Source organism: Lontra canadensis, unplaced genomic scaffold (genome assembly GCF_010015895.1).
Source record: "Lontra canadensis isolate GAN:19392208 unplaced genomic scaffold, GSC_riverotter_1.0 scaffold24, whole genome shotgun sequence".
NCBI classification, from domain to species: domain Eukaryota; kingdom Metazoa; phylum Chordata; class Mammalia; order Carnivora; family Mustelidae; genus Lontra; species Lontra canadensis.
In genome coordinates, this window is record NW_022631018.1 from 420137 (window position 1) to 438043 (window position 17907).

The 17907-nt window shown below is 36.7% G+C and overlaps 1 protein-coding gene across 3 annotated transcripts in view; it reads left to right on the forward strand.

Moving 5' to 3' along the window:
* RALGPS2 (Ral GEF with PH domain and SH3 binding motif 2) overlaps positions 1-17907 on the forward strand; it is a 153825-nt gene that overhangs the window by 30385 nt on the left and 105533 nt on the right. For all 3 annotated transcript variants that reach the window (XM_032862575.1, XM_032862577.1, XM_032862578.1), the window contains exons 2-4: positions 5999-6145; positions 11367-11471; positions 12582-12632. In XM_032862575.1, coding sequence (XP_032718466.1) covers positions 6089-6145; positions 11367-11471; positions 12582-12632 — 213 coding nt within the window. In that variant the 5' untranslated portion in view covers positions 5999-6088. The remainder of the gene's footprint in view (positions 1-5998; positions 6146-11366; positions 11472-12581; positions 12633-17907) is intronic.

Below are 17907 nucleotides of genomic sequence, written 5' to 3' on the forward strand. Positions count from 1 at the left end.
AGTAGTTATAGAAGTTAGTTTTGAACTTTTAAACACTTTAACATTCAAAAATATCAATTGTATTAATAATCATGATTAAGATAATTATTTCTACTTTGAGAAAAATTATTTTCTCATGTTTTACATTTTTAATTGCTTGCCATATGGACTAATTTTTTGGTAAATTCTTTGCCTAAAAGTGTCTTTGCCATCTCTTGAATGAAAATTTAGCTGGGTGTGGAATTCTGGGTTGACAGTTATTTTCTCTAAGTACTTTGAAGATACTTTCTTTTCTTCTGTATGCATTATTTTTGTTGAGAAGCTTTCCATATAATTTTGTTCCTATGTAAGTAAAGTATGTTATTTCACTTGCTTTTAAAACAAATACCCTCCAGTTTAGAGTGACATATGTAGAATATGACTCTTTATTTTTCTTGCTCAAGACTCGTGATTCCTGAATAAGAAGACTTTGTCTTTCACATGCTCTGGGAACTTCTCAGCCTTTATCTCTTTAAATATTGCCTTTTACTATCTTTTCTCCTCTAGAACTTCTCTTAGATTGTGTTAAATCTTATTATTCTGTTTTTCATTTCTCTTGATCTCTACACATTTTCTGTATCAATAACTCTTTGTACAGAATTTTTGCATAAATTCTTCTACTTCACAAATTCTCTTCAATTGTGTTTAATCTGATGCTTAATTCTCCAGTGACTATATTTTTCTTCTTTAAAATTTTTTTTTTATTTTTTTTCTAACAAATGTTTGTCTTGCACTATTTTTTAAAAAGATTTTATTTGTTTGCCAGAGAGAAAAAGAAGGAGCACAAGCAGGGGGAGTGGCAGGCAGAGGGAGAAGCAGGTTCCCTGCTGAGCAAGGAGCCTGATGCAGGACTTGATTCTAGGAGGCTGGGATCATGACCCTTGCCGGAGACAGGTGCTTAACTAACTGAGCCACCCAGGTGTCCCTGTCTTGCATTCTTCATAACATCTTGTTGTGTTTTCAGCTTTTTCTTTTAAGGCTGCTGATTTTAATCTCTGCTGTTTTATAGCTCATCTTAAGTTCTCAAAAGGTAATCCTAATAATTGTTGTGTTTCGCACTTTTACTTGTAATGCGTTGTTTGCTTATAGAGTTGGTAAATTCTTATTTTGATCTTGCTAGTGGAGCTTTATTTGCTGGAATCACATATTGCCTTTTTGTTTCCTCCATCTGCCTTGGGTTCCAGGAGTCTGGCTTGTGAACATATTTTTGTGGATTTCTTGTCTGAAAGGTCTTGAACCGTGCTGATAGTATAAATTCACATTGTGTGTCTGCTGGAGTCTGTTTAGGATTACAGATTGTCATTTTGTAGACAAATTTGTGGTCACTCTCCTCTAGTCTTAATGTTAAGTTCAGGCCAAGACTGATATGTTTCTTTATCTTATACCAATATCCATCCATCCATCCATCCACCCTCCGTCCCTCCCTCCATTCCTCTTTCTTTCTTTCTTTCTTTCTTCCTTCCTTTCTTTCACCATTTTACATTGATGGGGTAGACCATCAATATGTCTGGCTTTATTCTAGGTAAAAGTATGGTTGTGTAGGGTGGGAAGGAAAGTATGTGTCTCAATTCTGTTCTCATCTTTTGGTTGCCTGATCAAAATTTAACCTACAATTCCTCCATTTCTTTTGTATTACAAAGATTTTTTTTTAAGATTTTATTTATTTATTTGAGAGAGACAGCTCACAAACAGGGCAGAGGGGCAGAGGGAAGGGGAGAAGCAGATTCCCCATGAACAGGGAGCCCTGGGATGGGCTCTGAGACCCTCACCTGAGCAGAAATCTCTGGACGATGACCTGAGCTGAAGGCACTTAACCCCCTGAGTCACCCAGGTGCCCCAGCATTTTTATATTATTTATTAGCTGTATTGCTGGAAGTAGAAATCCTCATCATATTCTTTTAAATGTGTGTAGTATTGTATGTATTATTATATTTTATATTATTATTTTTATATATATTATATATTATTATTTTTTGATTGCCATTTCACCCTATACTTTTAATTGGGCATGTATATAACATCCTGTGAATGACTGCTTTATTTATTCATTCACTCACTCTTTTTTTTTTTTTTTTAAAGATTTTATGTATTTGACAGACAGAGATCACAAGTAGGCAGAGAGGCAGGCAGAGAGAGAGAGGAGGAGGAAGCAGTGTGAGCAGAGAGCCCGATGTGGGACTCGATCCAATCCCAGGACCCTGAGATCATGACCTGAGCCAAAGGCAGAGGCTTAACCCACTGAGCCACCCAGACACCCTTACTCACTCTTTTTTAACAGATACTTATTAAGTAGGTAATTGAGGTCCAGTATTGCGTTCATGTTCCTGAGTGAAAAGATAAAAAATAATGGTTTTTCTGTCATGTTTTGTTTTAAATATGGGTTTTTAATATCTAGGAATGTTAAACGCATTAGGGAAATACACAGAAAAATCAGTGGGAAAAGATGGCATTAGAATTTTGACAAAAGAACAGTGGAAGCACAGAGGCAGGAGGCTAATGATAACTCTTCAGGAAGCAGTGGGGTTTCATATAATCCTGGGCGTACATCAGAACCTTTTTCATTTCTTTTGTTAACTTGAACTTTTTAAGGGTGGGAAATAGCAAATATAATCTTGCTTAGTGTTACATTGGGGAGGGGGGAAGCACCAGACTCCCTGCTGAGCAAGGAACCTGATGCAGGGTTCCATGTGGGGCTTGGTCCCAGGACCCTAAGATCATAACATGGGCAGAAGAAGGCAGATGCTTAACCGAGCCACCTAGATGCCCCCAGGCTGTTTAAATCTTTGGGCCTTTCCCCAGTGTCAGGTAAAATAAGTCTATTTACTTAAAAATAAATGTTAAAGGAGAGCAAGTTCTATAAGAAATTTTAAATACTGAACTGCAGTTATGGTGCTTTAATATTAACCTGTTTTTTTCTCATGAAAGTTAGAGTATTATTAATTCGAAGATGTAGTTTCTGTTGTTGAACCTGTTGCTTCTATTTTCACCTTTCTTACAGTTGTCCATTTGAGTTTCTTAATGTGGTTGTATGTAAGGGTGTTAAAGTGGTTCTCACTTTTGTAAATAGTGCTTAACATAGCTGTATTTTTCTCTTTCTCCAGAGTTTTCATAAGGGGAACTTCTGGGACTAAGGTTTTAAGCCAAAGTGTATAAGCATGTCAATTCTGTATTGTCTGAATGTTTCCAAAGAAATTGCTCTGATTAATTGCATTTCACTACCATTTCCCTTATGGTTGCTTAACTCTATTACAGTATGTTTTTAAAAACTATTAAATTTCTTTAGCATAATATTCTTAATGATGATAGCATAATTTATTTTAGAAAAGAATATGTAACTGCTGCTATGAAATGAGGTTAATCAGTGAGAAGTTGACACTTTGACTTTAATCCTTTGTTCATTTGGTTAAAAAGTACTGGTTTCTGGTGTTATTCTCATTGAGAAGGTGAGGCGTTCAGGAGACTGAATAAGCCTGCAATTTAATAATCTAGCAGCAGTATTAAATACTGTTGACATGTAGTGCATTTATAAATAGTTCTGAATATGATTTTCTTTAAGGTATGCTTTGCTGTAACTATTGCTTTTTTTTTTTTACATGTAGTGGATTTTAATATAACCTTAATATTTATGGACTATTTGAGTGGCATTTTAATTAAAACCAGGCGGAAGAAATTTAATTCTTTACTTACAGTTTAAAATGTGTAATGTCTTGGGCACCTGGATGGCTCAGTTGGTTGAGCGACTGCCTTCAGCTCGGGTGTTGATCGTAGAGTCCCCCATCAGGCTCCCTGTTCAGCAGGAGGTCTACTATCTCACTCTGACCTTCCCCCTCTCATGCTCTCAAATAAATCCTCTCTCTCTCTCTCAAATAGATAAATCTTTTTTAAAAAGACTGCTTTTTAAAAAAGATGTGTAATGTCATATAGTTCAAAAATACGTAATTTTTATTCCTGGTCTGTATTACCTCATTTTCAGTAAATAATAGGAAAAAATACATATATATTTGAAGCATAGTTTTTGTAAGAATGTATTTCCTTTAAAAAAAAAAAAAGAAAAAGAATGTATTTCCTTTAAAAATCTAATTAAAATCTTTTTCTTAACACTAGGGGGCACTCTTGACTTACGGATTCATACCTAAATGAATCTTTATGCATAGACTGGAATGAAATCAAACTGTTTGAAAACATGTCATTAATAACTGAGTGGCTTCAGAGAGAATTTGGATTATCAAGCTCATTTTATATAGCAGTGTAAATATAAGTTGATCCTTAATAGTGTCATAAGGATAATGAAGCTTACTAAATGAAATGCTGTAGATTAGAGGAAATTAAAGTATTTCTGTGTTCTGTTCACTTTTGCATTGATTTTCTAAATGAGTCTAAATGGTTTAAAAAAAAAACATTATTTCTAATATCTTTCTCATTTAAAAAAGAGTCTAGCATCATGTTTTGCTCTTAGCAGGTACTTAGAGTATATCTGAAGAGATGAATATTAATTTAAGATGTGACTAAAGGCTGCAGTCATTAGTAATAATTTTTAAGCATTTGAAAACCAGCAACATGTTTTGCTACATTCAGGAAACATTTTAGGCATTTTCATTCACTGTATTTGCAATTAGGATTTTGGAGACCTCCACCAACATGTATTTTGCCAGAGGTGTATTAAGGTTTTTGTCTTCTCTAATTTGAAGACTGTGGAATTTCAGCTTTGTGTGGTTTAAGTAGATAAAATCTGCATGGTAATTATTGTGCCCTTACCACGTGTTAGCACTGTTTTGTGGGCTTTGTATATATATTCATTTCTCCTCACTCCAACTCTGTGAGGTAGGTACTTACTGTTACTTTAATAGATAAGGAAACTGAGTCCAGAAGAGTTAATGGTTTACTGGGTTCAAACTTAGGCAGTCTTGTTCTAGAGTCTTCTAAATCACTCTCCTGTATTGCTTCTCCAGAGAGAGGAAACTTAGCATCAAGAGAACTATTACTGCTATTTCAGACTCAGTTTTTAAAGTTGTTAGAATTTAACGTACCTAATTTATAGGCATTTCTCATTTCTCTTACGCAAAAGGGTTCTTGAAATTAAAAGTTGGAAAGGGGCCCTGAGTCCCTTTGCTCCTGTCATTTTACAGAGAGAAGGAAATTCCATCCTAGAAAGGTGAAGTTACCAACATAGTGCTATACAATAAGTTACTTGTGGAAAACACAAGTAAATACTCTGACTTATAGTATAGTGGAAAGAAATGTGGTGTTGTGGAAATAATATTTGACTAGAATTTCAGATGGCTTCAATTTTATTCTTGGCTCTTCATTTACTGGCAGAGGCTCTGTTTCCTTGTGTTATGTGAGCATTAAAAATGTCCTCCTTAATTTAGTCTTACTGGCAGTTGTGAAGATCAGTGAGATAATGATTGAAGATACTCAGTAAACTTTAAAACTCTGCACAAATAAACATACTGTGGTCGCTGTATGACACGTTTCATATTTTATTATCAGTTATTTGTTCTGTCTCATAAACCAGTTTATCAGCAATGGTACACTTACTGTTGTCACTTTATAGATGTCATTTAGATCCTGCAAGATTTCTTGAGTTAACGCTGTGTGTTACTCTGCCACGTGTTGTCTTACGCTTTTTATTTACTAAGAACTAGAAAAGTTACTGAATTTTTCTCACGATAAGTGAAAAATTATACTACGCTTTACTGATGAAGGACATAGCAGTAACATGTTTTGAGCATGTTTTGAGCTGTAACATGTTTTGAGCCCATTGGGTGTTTCTGACCATTTGAAAAGAGCATATAAGATGGGTGCTTGAACTGGATTTAGTAATTTAGCTGAAATAAAAAATAGATTTCATTAAAGTTTTTTATTTCTTGGCAAGTTCTCAATACAGTGCTTTATTTCTTGGCGTGGTGATAAGCGTGGATTTGTTGTTTCAAACTTCCAATAAGGCATAGGTTTAACATTTTCTGTTTATTTTTTACAGGAATAATAATGTATTTGTGGCCTTGGACATTGAAGCAGTCAGTCTTCTGTTGCTGTTAACATAGTGTTAAGGACTGATGTTGTGGGAAGCATGGACCTGATGAACGGGCAGGCAAGCAATGTTAATATTGCTGCTGTTGCTTCCGAGGTAAGACATTTTGAGAAGGTTAGCTGCAGAGTTTCTTACCTGACATTCTAATTTTTTAAGCATTATGGTTGGTCACAGATTTAAATCCGAACTTGAGAAGAAGAGCTATAAATTTTTTAGTTTTAAAAAACTTTTAATTATGCCATTCACCCATTTACTGTACATCTTAGAAATTATTAATCCATATCCATTTAAGATACTTGACAAATAATGATTACTTAAAACTTTTTCTTGAGTTTAGTTTTAAAGGATACGTAGAATGTCTTTTTAGGGTGTTTTTACATTACATGAACCTTGAGGCCAATAGTACAAGTGAGAATGAAAGATTCTTTTATTAAAATCACATAATTTTGATACCATCTAGATCCCTTGATTTGAGGCCTGTTGAAAGAGTCAAAAACCATTAGGCTGAAATGTTGGAAGGGATGTGGCTTAGTGTGTAAAAGATGGAGGTGAAGACTGAGCTAGATGCCCATCTCTCTGGTTAATGTGCTTTGATTTTACTTGTGCTTCCTATTTTTTTTTTCTTTTTTTGCTTTGTCTTTAAATCCAGGGTACTTGCCTGCTTTCCTTAGTAACTTTAGTGTAGCTCCTATATTTCTCCTTTATTTTTCTCTTACTATAGAGGATGAGAATAATGTCTATGACCTTTTACTTCCTGAGTCTCAAAGTTCATTAATAACTTCAACTCCTTTTTGCTCCAGCCAGTTACTTAGTCCTTGGTAGCAATGAAAATAGTCTAAGTCTATGGTTTTGATGATTCTTCTTATTCTGGTGATTTCTGTATTTCTGTCTCTAGCTCTGGCTTCCATCATACATTTTTATTAAGCACTTCTGATGGACCAGACATTATATGTATAATACGAACAAAATGGAGTTACTCATTACTGTTCTGCTGTGCAGCCTATAAAGAAAATAGTGCAGCCCCTTTCTCTAACTTCTGTTAATAGTATCACCGTGTCCCATCACTGTCTGTCTCATCACTGTTTCCCTGCCATCTGAGTTTAATCTTTAGATTTCCCCTTTGTGCACCACAGCCTTTTGCTCATCCCAGCGGGGAGAGCACACTGGCAGAAGTTAGAGCCTTCTGTAATGTTATCATGGAAGTGACAGCCCATTCTCTCTGCCATGTTCTGTTGGTCACAGTCCTGGCCACACTCAAGTGGAGGGAATCACACAAAGATGTGAGTGCCAGGAGACAGAGACCATCACTTGGCACCCGTCTGAGAGCCTGTCCGGACCTCATCGCTAGGATCCGGTCCTTTTCTCCTTATTTCTTCCAGTGCCATCTGAGTTTGGCCATTATTTCTTGTTTACATTATTGCAGCAGGCTTTTAGTTTGATCATGTACTTCCATTCTCCATTGGTTTTGGTCCATTTGACTGTAATTCAATTTTAATATTCTTAAAATACAGCTCTTAAGCTTTATTGTATCCCCAACTGTCTGTGGTTCCCCATTGCCTACTAATGAAATACAAATGGCCCTAAACCTTTTATTCAAGACTTCCTCGTCAAAGTGACTCTAAATTTTCTTTTTAATCAGTTTAACTGCCACTAATGATTGACTTGAAATTTCATTCTAATGAAAGAATACTACATCTTGCTGATGTTTGTATAGACCATTGTTTTCTCCTACTTTTGTTACAGTTTTCTCTGTATCATTTTTTCTACATGGCATTTCTCTTCTCACTCCAGTGTGCCCCTCCTTCTCTGCACAAAAAAAGACATTTGGCTCTCTTTCAAACCTATTTCAAATGCTACACTTTCAACAGAGTCTTTTCCTGATCCCCTAAACAGATAGCTTTCCTATTTTGAAACTATCAGTTAAAAAAAAAAACCACTTTTAAAATAATTTTTTCCATAAATTCATACATCACTTTTCTTTCTTCTTGAGAAAGGGATTATATTACATGTTTGTATAGATGTCTAATATTATATGTATGTTTACTTGGTATTTTTATAACCGTATTTTTTGAATATGTTAAGTGTGTGTGTGTGTGTGTATGTGTGTATGGCATTTATAACTATATATCCTGAAACATTTGGTCTAGTATTATAGGAAACAGTATATAATTATTTGTTAAATAAAATAGATCATTTTTCTTGTGTAAAAAAAATCTGTTACCTTTCCTAAGAAGGTAAATGAACTACATCAGGCCTCAGAGTAGTATAATTTAGTACTTGGTAAATGGACAAAAAGGCTGTCTTTTAAATTCTTCTACACTGTGGCAAGAAAGTAAAACTAAAAATACATATTTTTCACCTTCTCTTGAAATACAGACCTATTAACATATCAAAATGCAAATGTCCCATAAATCTGATAAGCTTACAGAATGGATAAAATACTTGATCTGGGTGATGGACTTCCCTGTCTCAGTATCTTTATATTTCACTTGTACTAGAAGCTCCTGACATCAGAAGTTGGAGTGAATTTGTTTTTCAGCTATTGAGAAGTGTCCGTGGTTTTCAGTCTTGTCTTGACTTGTCTTGACGTAATGTCCCTTAGTGGACATTATGTGTAAGTACTGTGTAGCCTATTGTACCGGCTTATTTTTTGGTATTGGGGAGGCAGATGGAAGCATCTGGCCCATAATTTCTTAAGCCTCTCCTAGCAACTTACAAGAAAGAGAAAAGGAAAGTGATTACTTGTTTTGATAAGTAATGAAATTGCCATTATGATTTGCTGATTTATCTTGAATGAGTTAAAAACTTGGAGAAAGTTACATTTAAAGTTAATGTCTTTATTTGACAGAATGTATTTAGTTATTTGGTCAGAAACTGATGTCTGATATTAAGTTGATACATGTTAAATATGTCTGATAGTGTTAAACTGATGTTTAACATTATGAATAAATTTCTAAATTAGTCTTGGGATATAAAATAATACTGTTTACATAAGCTAGCCATAATCACAGAGAATAAACACGTGAAATAAAATACGTATAAAATCTGATTACGGGACTTTGGGTTTCTGCTCATACATGAAAAAGAGGTTGGAATTCATCATTACTGGCTTCATAACCTAAAAAAAACTAAACAGACTGAAACTCAGTAACTCTTCTTAGCTCTGTCAGAAACTTGATGTCATAGAGCAGACTGACAGTGATGACTCAAAAACTAGAGAGAAAGACAAGTAAAGATTTAGTTTACCAGGAGAAGAAATCACCGAAGCCAGAAATGGGTAGGAACACTTAAGCTATAGTTGAGAAATTGTGGGAGGCTATGGTGTGGACACCTTGAAGTTAGAAACTCCTTTCCCCCAACCCCCACTTTTGTGTTTTACCTCTAGAAGCTCTGCCAGGTTCTCACAGTGAAGATCAGAGAAAAGCCCTTACTGTTTCTAGCAGGGGGAGGGGAAAATAGTCATTTTGAAATGTGCCCAATGCATTGTGTTCTCCCCTGACCTCAAGAGAAACCACTTCACCAGAGCCTGATCTTTTTGGAGGATGAGAAATACCCAACTCCAGCCCCCTCCAGCCTTTCTTTCTCACTTTCTAGGGGATTGGCAGTGGCTGTGGCGTATTGAGAGGTATTTGAGGGCATAGGCCCATTAAAAGACCTGACTATAGGTCTTACAGAATACTTCTCCCTCAGCACTTTATTACCACATAACAGGGCCCTTGTGAATAATGAAGGAGTATAGCTGAACGACTGGCAAGGCACAGATTCTATCCAAGAAGGAGTTTCTAGAGAAACCAAGGAACGACACTAGAGGAAATTGAAGACCCAGATACCTCAAGTACAACAAACAGTAAACACAGCGTAACTCCTGCCTGCATTCAAGCATATATCCTTACACTAAAGGCCTATTTACCTCCGTTCCTGTTACCCAATACATTATGTCTGGTTTTTAGCAAATTATAAGGCCTGCTAAAAGGTAAGAAAAATACATAGTCTGGAGAGACAAAGCAGTTAACAGAGCTAGAGTCCGATATGGCAAAGATTTTGGAATTAATCAGACTGGGAATTAAAATAACCATGATTAATAATGGTAAGGGCTCTAACAGAAAGAATTGGCAACTTGGAAGAACAGATGAGTAACGGAAATGGGAATATTGAAATTCCAAGAATCAAAAGAAAATGTTAGAAATCAAAAACATTGTAACAAAAATGAAGAATAACTTCCATCCGTTTACCAGTGGACTGGTGGCCAACAGTCAGCTGACAAAAGAATTCATGAGCTTTTATGTCAACAGAAACATCCCAAACTGAAATGCAGAGGGAAAATCGAATGGAATAGAATATCCAAGGACTGGGAGAATGACAGTGTAGCATACATGTAATGGAACTATCAGAAGGAGAAGAGAAAGGGGCAGAAGAAATACTTGAAATAGAATAATGGTTGAGAAATTTCCCAAATTAATGATAGGTCCTTCCTTTGAAATGATTTTGATAATCAAAATTGCTAACGAAAGTGAAAGAAAACAAAAATGAGGCATAAGGACAAGTGCTCAAAACTGACATCTCACAGCTGCTAGGCTGACATGTGTATTATACATTGGTAACTGAAACTTTGGGAGTTTTTTGTGCCATTAACTGTAACTTAATATTCTGCCTCCATTTAATAGAGCATGATCTAAATGTTCTTATGTCAATGATGCTCTGATTTTAGCCCACTGAGGCAGAATACATTTTTATTTCATGGTATAGATGTGGAAATAGAACAAAAATAAGATTTTCAAAGCCAAAAGCCACCTTTTGTTCTACATGTAGTAAAAGCAAATCTGAACTTGAAATAGTAACCTTAAAGCAGAAAATCCTTAAATTTGTAATATATTAAGAATAGTATCAATTGTCCTATCACAGGTGCATATCACTTAGCAAATATGATTGAATTATTTAATGAAGTCCTGTTTTCTTATGCTTTAAGTTATGAAAAGTTTGTCTTTTTCTTTAAAAACATTAGTTTATAAATTATAAATAGCAGTATTTTTCTCCCTAACTTCCCTTTACCTCATTTGAGAATGATCAATCTTGTTAAAATCTTTAATTTCTGTAAGCTGTGGTAGGATGTCAGGATGAAGAAACTGACAGACAAGAAGAGGATTCCAGAACCTAAGTTAGATTTCCGGTTGCCTGACCCTGTGTCTAGAGCTCCTTCAGCTAAGAAGCGTGTTGTCCCCAGTGTTTCACTTTCTTTGGTGTTAAATGCCGATTGAGTTTCCATGGCATTGACTGGGAAACAGTATTAAAATGGCTGCATTTTCTTTCAATTTAACAGAAAAGTAGCAGTTCCGAATCATTAAGTGACAAAGGTTCCGAGCTGAAGAAAAGCTTTGATGCTGTGGTATTTGATGTTCTTAAGGTTACACCAGAAGAATATGCGGTAAGCCTCCTCCCCCCACCCCCCGCCCCCAAGTTTTTGCACATACTTTACACATTGATGCTGTTGCGCCAAGGCGCAAAGGAGGTGGTTAAAAAAAACTGAATGTGGAAATTGATGGAGAGAGAGTAGCACAGCAGGGGAGCAAGCAGAGGGATGAAACGGAAGGGAGGAAGAGCTGCTGAGAGCTTGAGAGCAGCTTCCTACCTTAAACCTTCAGCTTGGTGAGAAAGAACCTTTATTGTAGGTTTTGCCCCCTGCCTGTACCACCTCTCCAAGCCAGCCAGCTGTGCTTTATCGACCCAAGTAAGAAGTATTTTTACATTTTTGTAAATTAAAGAAACAGAAAAATGAAATTTGAAGGCATTATTGCAATATCATGAAAGATACCTAGAAAAACTTTTATATCTTAACTGATGTAAATGTTCACTGAAGTACTCTTTCTCCTTTGTTAACAGTGCATCTTGATTTGCTGTTGTTGAATGCTTTTGCATTCTAGGAATAAACTGTGTTCAGTCATAACATACTATTCTTTGGTATATTATTGAGTTTTAGTTTTACATCTGTAGCCTTAAGTGCAACTGAGATAGGTCCACAGGTGTGTGCAGTCCCAACAAGACCAGTGCTCCAAACCCTGAGCTCTGGGGGCATCCCATGTGTAGTCTTTTGACATGCGTTGCCACTAGAATACGTGACGTTAATTTTTATAAATGGGGAAGAAAACTTCATTAACATCAAATTTTATATTACTGTTTGAGGAGATACGACTTAATAATCACCATAATACTGCTCCATGAACTAGTAGATCTGATTTTTTGTTTTGATTTTGATTTAATGTATGTGTCCAAATTTTTAAAATCATTTTTATTTTCTAACTGTAACTCATTTATCTCATAAGAAGGTATGAATAGGTATGAGATAACTTGAAATAATCATATTTAATAATGGCATAAGGGCATGTTTTCATTTCCTGTAATCCCTTGTAAAATTGCTACTTTTTTCTAATAAAAATTTGAGTATTCAATATATTTTAGTATAGAATATAATTTTAGAATATATGTCATGTTACAGAATTCCTAAGGACAAATTGTCATTTTTTACCTTTTATTTCAGGGTCAGATAACACTAATGGATGTTCCAGTATTTAAAGCCATTCAACCAGATGTGAGTAGTTTTAAGAACTTTCCTTTTAAATATGCAGAATGGTTACTAATAGTATCCCAAATTAAGAAGTTTTAGAAATGTCAAATTCATATTAGTGTTTAAATATTTAAAGCTTTTGATGTGACTGTGCATATAATATTCAGTCCTCAGAAACTCATGTGGCAGTCATAGATAAACATCACGGAGTCATAGGCAGGACTGTTTAAATCATTTTGGTTGGTTATAGGCTTCATCACTCTTAAGAGGGGTAAACAGACTTAGGTTGACTGATTTACCCAAGGCTTTGAAGCTTTTTCATAGGACATTGGGAATAAGAAACTGGGTTTCATGACTCACTCCAGCAGTTTTTTCCCTTACATCTTTATTTATGACTTTGTAATATGACAGTGGTTAACATTTTGGAGAGAAAAGGGAGGATCATGGAAGGCATTTCTTATTATACTTCTACCTGCTGGAAGCCACTTATTACGCTCTGTGTGTGTGTGTGTGCCTGAGTGTGGTAATGTCTGTTTTACTGATAAGAAAACAGGATGACAGTTGTCTTTGATGCACAGCTAAGTGTAGGAATTGGGTTTTAGACTCTAAAAACTGATGCTTTTTCCACTCTTAATAAGTAAGAATATAAGTATGATTTTATACCCCAAAACTGAGTAAGTGATGAGGCACCTGGATGGCTCAGTGGTTAAGCATCCAACTCTTGGTTTCAGCTGATGTCATGATCTCAGGGTCTTTAGATCGAGCCCTGCATTGGGCTCCACTTTGAGTGGAGTCAGCTTGAGATTCTCTCCCTCCTCCCTCCTCCTCTGCCCCTCTGCCCAGTCACATGTATGAGTGCACACATACTCTCTAAAATAAAATCTTGAAAAAAAAAAAAATTTAGTATTCAGTACCATAAGATAGATAATTTTTTTTTTAGTTCCTTTGGGAACAAGATATAGTATTATTTGTTGTATATACCAGTATGTAGTGGCCCTGAACACTAATTATTATGAGGAGTTGGAGAAAACATCTGTGTCTTAGGTGGTATACACACTATTAGTCTTGTGACTTTCAAGTAAGTTACTTAATGTCTTAGCATCTCAAGTTTGTCACTTACAAAATGAAGGACTGGGCCTAAATGATCTCTGAGTCCCTTCATTTCCACAATTCTGTCTTTTCCTAACATTTACTCCATACCCGAGAATTGTCTCAGTAGAACCATTAGATTAGGGATAGGAGAAGCAATGTATTCTACACATAAAGCAGAAAAAGAAAATGGCTTTTGTATTTAGATGACAAAAACTGGGCGCTTGGGTGGCTCAGTCTTGAAGTCTGAAGCATCAGCCTTCAGCTCAGGTCGTGATCCCAGGGTCCTGGGATCGAGTCCCACTTTGGGCTCCATGCTCAGCAGCCAGCCTGCTTCTCCCTCTCCCTCTGCCCCTCCCCGCTGCTTGTGTGTGTATGTTTGCTCACTCACTCTCAAATAAAATCTTTAAATAAAAGACAAAAACTGAAACATTAATTTCTTTACATCGCTGAACAAAACAAACTAAATTTTCTTAACAAAAATTATACTTTCTTTGCCCCTGAAATTTGGCCATCTTATCCTTTGATACATTTTTTCCTTTTGAATAAATGGCAGTGGCCATGTTGCTGTTCCTATGAGATTAGCACTATCCAGTGGAAGTACAATGTGAGCCACTTAATGTAACTTTACATTTCCTACTAGCCACGTTATAAACTAAAAATGAAACCGATGAAATTAATTTTAATTTTTTTAGTTAACCTACAACATCTGAAACAGAACCACTCCAACCTTTGTAACATTATTGAGGTAGTCTGTAGTCTTTTTTTTTCCTCTACTAAGACTTTGAAATTCAGTGTGCACTGTATAGTGAGGACACATCTTTTGCAGTAGCCACATTTCAGGTGCCCAATGGTCATTTGTGATTAGGAGCTTTGGACATTGAAGTTGTAGATAATGATTACTGAAGACAGAGAATTCAAGTCAGTATGGGACTTTTTTATTTTCCTGGGACATCTAACACTAACTTGTGAAATTTAAAAGTGAACCTTAAAATTCCTTTGGCCCCTAGTCCCTTATCTAACTTAATACAGTTTCACTGATTTTTTTTTTAACATCCTAAGTGTCTTGTCTATGCCTTCTCTTTCTGCTCCCAACATCCCAATCCAAGATACCATTTTATCCCAACTATGTACCTCTTACTGATCTACCTGCATCCACTGACCCTTCTAAAGTCCTCTCTGTCCAGCACCCATGGTAATGTTTTCAGACATCGAAATCTGCTCATATGATCCCTCTTCTTAAAACATTTTAGTGGCTTTCTGTTGCTCAGAAGATAAAGACAAACTATCCTAATATGGTCTACAAATTCCTCATAGTTTCTGGTCTAGCTGCAGTGGCCTTTTAGCCCCTGTCACCACTGATCCTGTGCATATCCTGATGAACTCCTTCAGTTCTCAGACCAAGTTTGACTTCTCAGGTAAGCTTTTCTTGTCTTCCTGCAGATTCTTCTAGCACTCTGCTTCTTCACTGGATATGTCAGTTGCAAGTTTACATTAATGTTTTGTGATTCAGCAAGTATTTGCTGAGTGTCTGTTATATGCCAAACATTGGTTTAGTTCCTTGAGGTACAGCAGTGAACAGACTAAAATTCCTGCCCTGGTGGATCTTAGATTTGAGTAAGGTGAACTAGATAGTGTGTCATAAAAACCATAAAGCAGCCAGAAGAGAACAGAGAGGGAGGACAATGGGAGTTCCAGTTGCAGATAGGGTGGTTTCCGGAAGCCTTCCCTCGGAAGAGGCCATCTGAGCCAAGACCAGAAGGAAGTGAGAGAGCAAATCATGGGTGTGTGGGGAAGAGTGTTCCAGGTAGAGAACAGCCAGTGAGCTGTATGAGGGAAGGGGGTAGAGTGAGGGCTAGATGTCATCCAGGGCCTTGCAGATCATTACTCTGAAAGAGATGGGAAGCTCTTGGAGGGTTTTGAGGAGTGGCAGTTTCTGACTGAGATTTTAAGTAGCTCTTTAAGTCACTTCTGACTGCTGACTCGGGGGGTGGGACTGGTACCAAGACTGAATCAACTGAGAGAGACGGTGTGGCTCGGGTCCGGATGGGAGTGGAAGAGGTGATGGCAAAGTTGTCAGACACTATGTGCAAGAGGAGTCAGGGATGGTGCCAGGCAGGGTTTTTGGCCTGACACCAGAAGCATGTCGTTGATACTCTGAGATGGAAAATTATTATTACTGTGTTCACAACTTCTGGGGCTGCCCTTCATATAGAATATTATGTGCAATGCTGCCTTGTGGAGAAAGGCCAGAGCAGCAGCTGGTGGAGGAAAGAGCAGGAGTTTGGCTTTCGACGTGTTTGGGTTTACATGTTTGTTAGAATGCGGAATTAGGTAATCCGTAACTGTATTACTGTCCAGGTTTCAGATGTAGTTTGGGAGAGGTCACTGTAGAGGTATTTCAAGTGTGGGTGAGTTTACCAAGAAGGTGACTATAGATGGGAAGAGGGGTCCTAGTTAGTGTTTAGGTGGAAGTAGCAAGAAATGAAAAAGCAACAGCGAGTGATTTAGCTGGAAAGTCAGGTTATTAGTACGGAATTTGATGAGCCAAGTGAAGGAAGTATCTTTAAGAAGGAAGGAGTGATAAGGTATAAAGTGTTGTTAATCATGTACTCATTTGATTAATTGCTTACTGCTTCCACTAGGTTTTAAGCTACATGAGGGCGGAAACCGGTAATTCTGCTTCTTCTGTCTGACATGTGATGGGATTCAGTAGTTAGAATGAGAAAATGAATATAGTATTCAGTAAATACTTGTTCAGTGAGAGAATGTTTTCAAAAATTGAAGGAGTAACTATTGGAAGATGTGATGTAGCACAAAAATATTCTTGTTAGGTGTTAGGCTCATATAATCAAGATTACGTGAAATCTGGCAGTATAAGGAGAATTTCGTCATCTGGCAGAAAAATGTTTTCTAATTCACTGTGAAATAGTCAAGACCTACAGCAAGGCATAAGGACTAATAAGATGAACCCCTGTGGACCCACCTAACCAGTCCTGTTGAAGCCATTCTGCGTTCTGCTGTGTCTGCTGCCACCCTTCCTCCCACTGCGGGTGGCCGCCCTCCAGTATTGGTTTGTATCATTCCTGTGCAGTGAGCTATGTTTCTCCAAGTGTATGTGTTCCTTAGCAGTAAATGCTCTTGAGGTTTTTTATTTTTCATGTAAATGGTATCCTGTTGTTGTCTTTAGCTTGCTCTTACGTTCATCACTGCGGGCCAGCACCGATGGTAATATCCACACTCCAGCGCACTAATTCCCGAGTTGTGGAGCATCTTTGTTGTGGGAGATCTTTGAGTTTATTAACGACCACCAGTTATCTGAAATGTTTGTACAGATGTTGTTTGTCATGTCAAAACTCTTGCTATTGACAAATTAACAGATAAATCCATGAAGTCAGTCTAGTGTATTAATCTTTTTTATTAGCATAAATGTTGTTTATCTCATATATAGTTACTAGCTTCACTAAAGAATGAATACTTTCGTTAGATCAGAATTTAACCTCAGATATTATGAAAAGAGAGAGTTATCCCTGAATCTAATAAATTTATCTTGTGATGCGTTTACCCATTATGTCAGTGTTTAAGTCCCTATATAACTTTATGTAAAACTTTTTAAAAAAGCGTGTATATGCTTTATGAAATTTTAAAAGCTCTTTAGTTATTCACTGAAACTATTAATCAGAGCTCACTATTACATGTACATATTCCTATGTAATTTATTTCAGGTGGTAATTCAAGTTTTCTAAAATGAAATCTGTACGGAATTTGAACTTTGAAGAATATAGCTTCTGAATCCAGCCGTGTGGCTTGGTGATTGAGTGGAGGTTGGTGATTGCACCAGCCAAGTCTCACTCGATTTTCTATAATAGAGGCAATTTCTGAGTCACCTGGAACTTACTGAAATATATATCTCTCATTAATTCAGTTCCCTAAGTAGACCTGTAATTCCTACCAATTTGTGGAATTCTGTATACCTCAGTCTTTTGTGTTAAGTACAGTTTAGGCGAACTGGTTCTACCTAAACTTGTTCTTTAACCCACTGAGCTACCTAGGTGCCCTACCTAAACTTGTTAACTTGTAGGAAGAAAAGGGCACCTTGCAAAGTGTAGCCACTGTCTCAGGCTCCGGCCACTTACCTGCACAATGCCTGTTACACAGCACACTGCAGAGTTGCTCAGGGGGAAAAGGAAAAATTCCACGCCTTTTATTT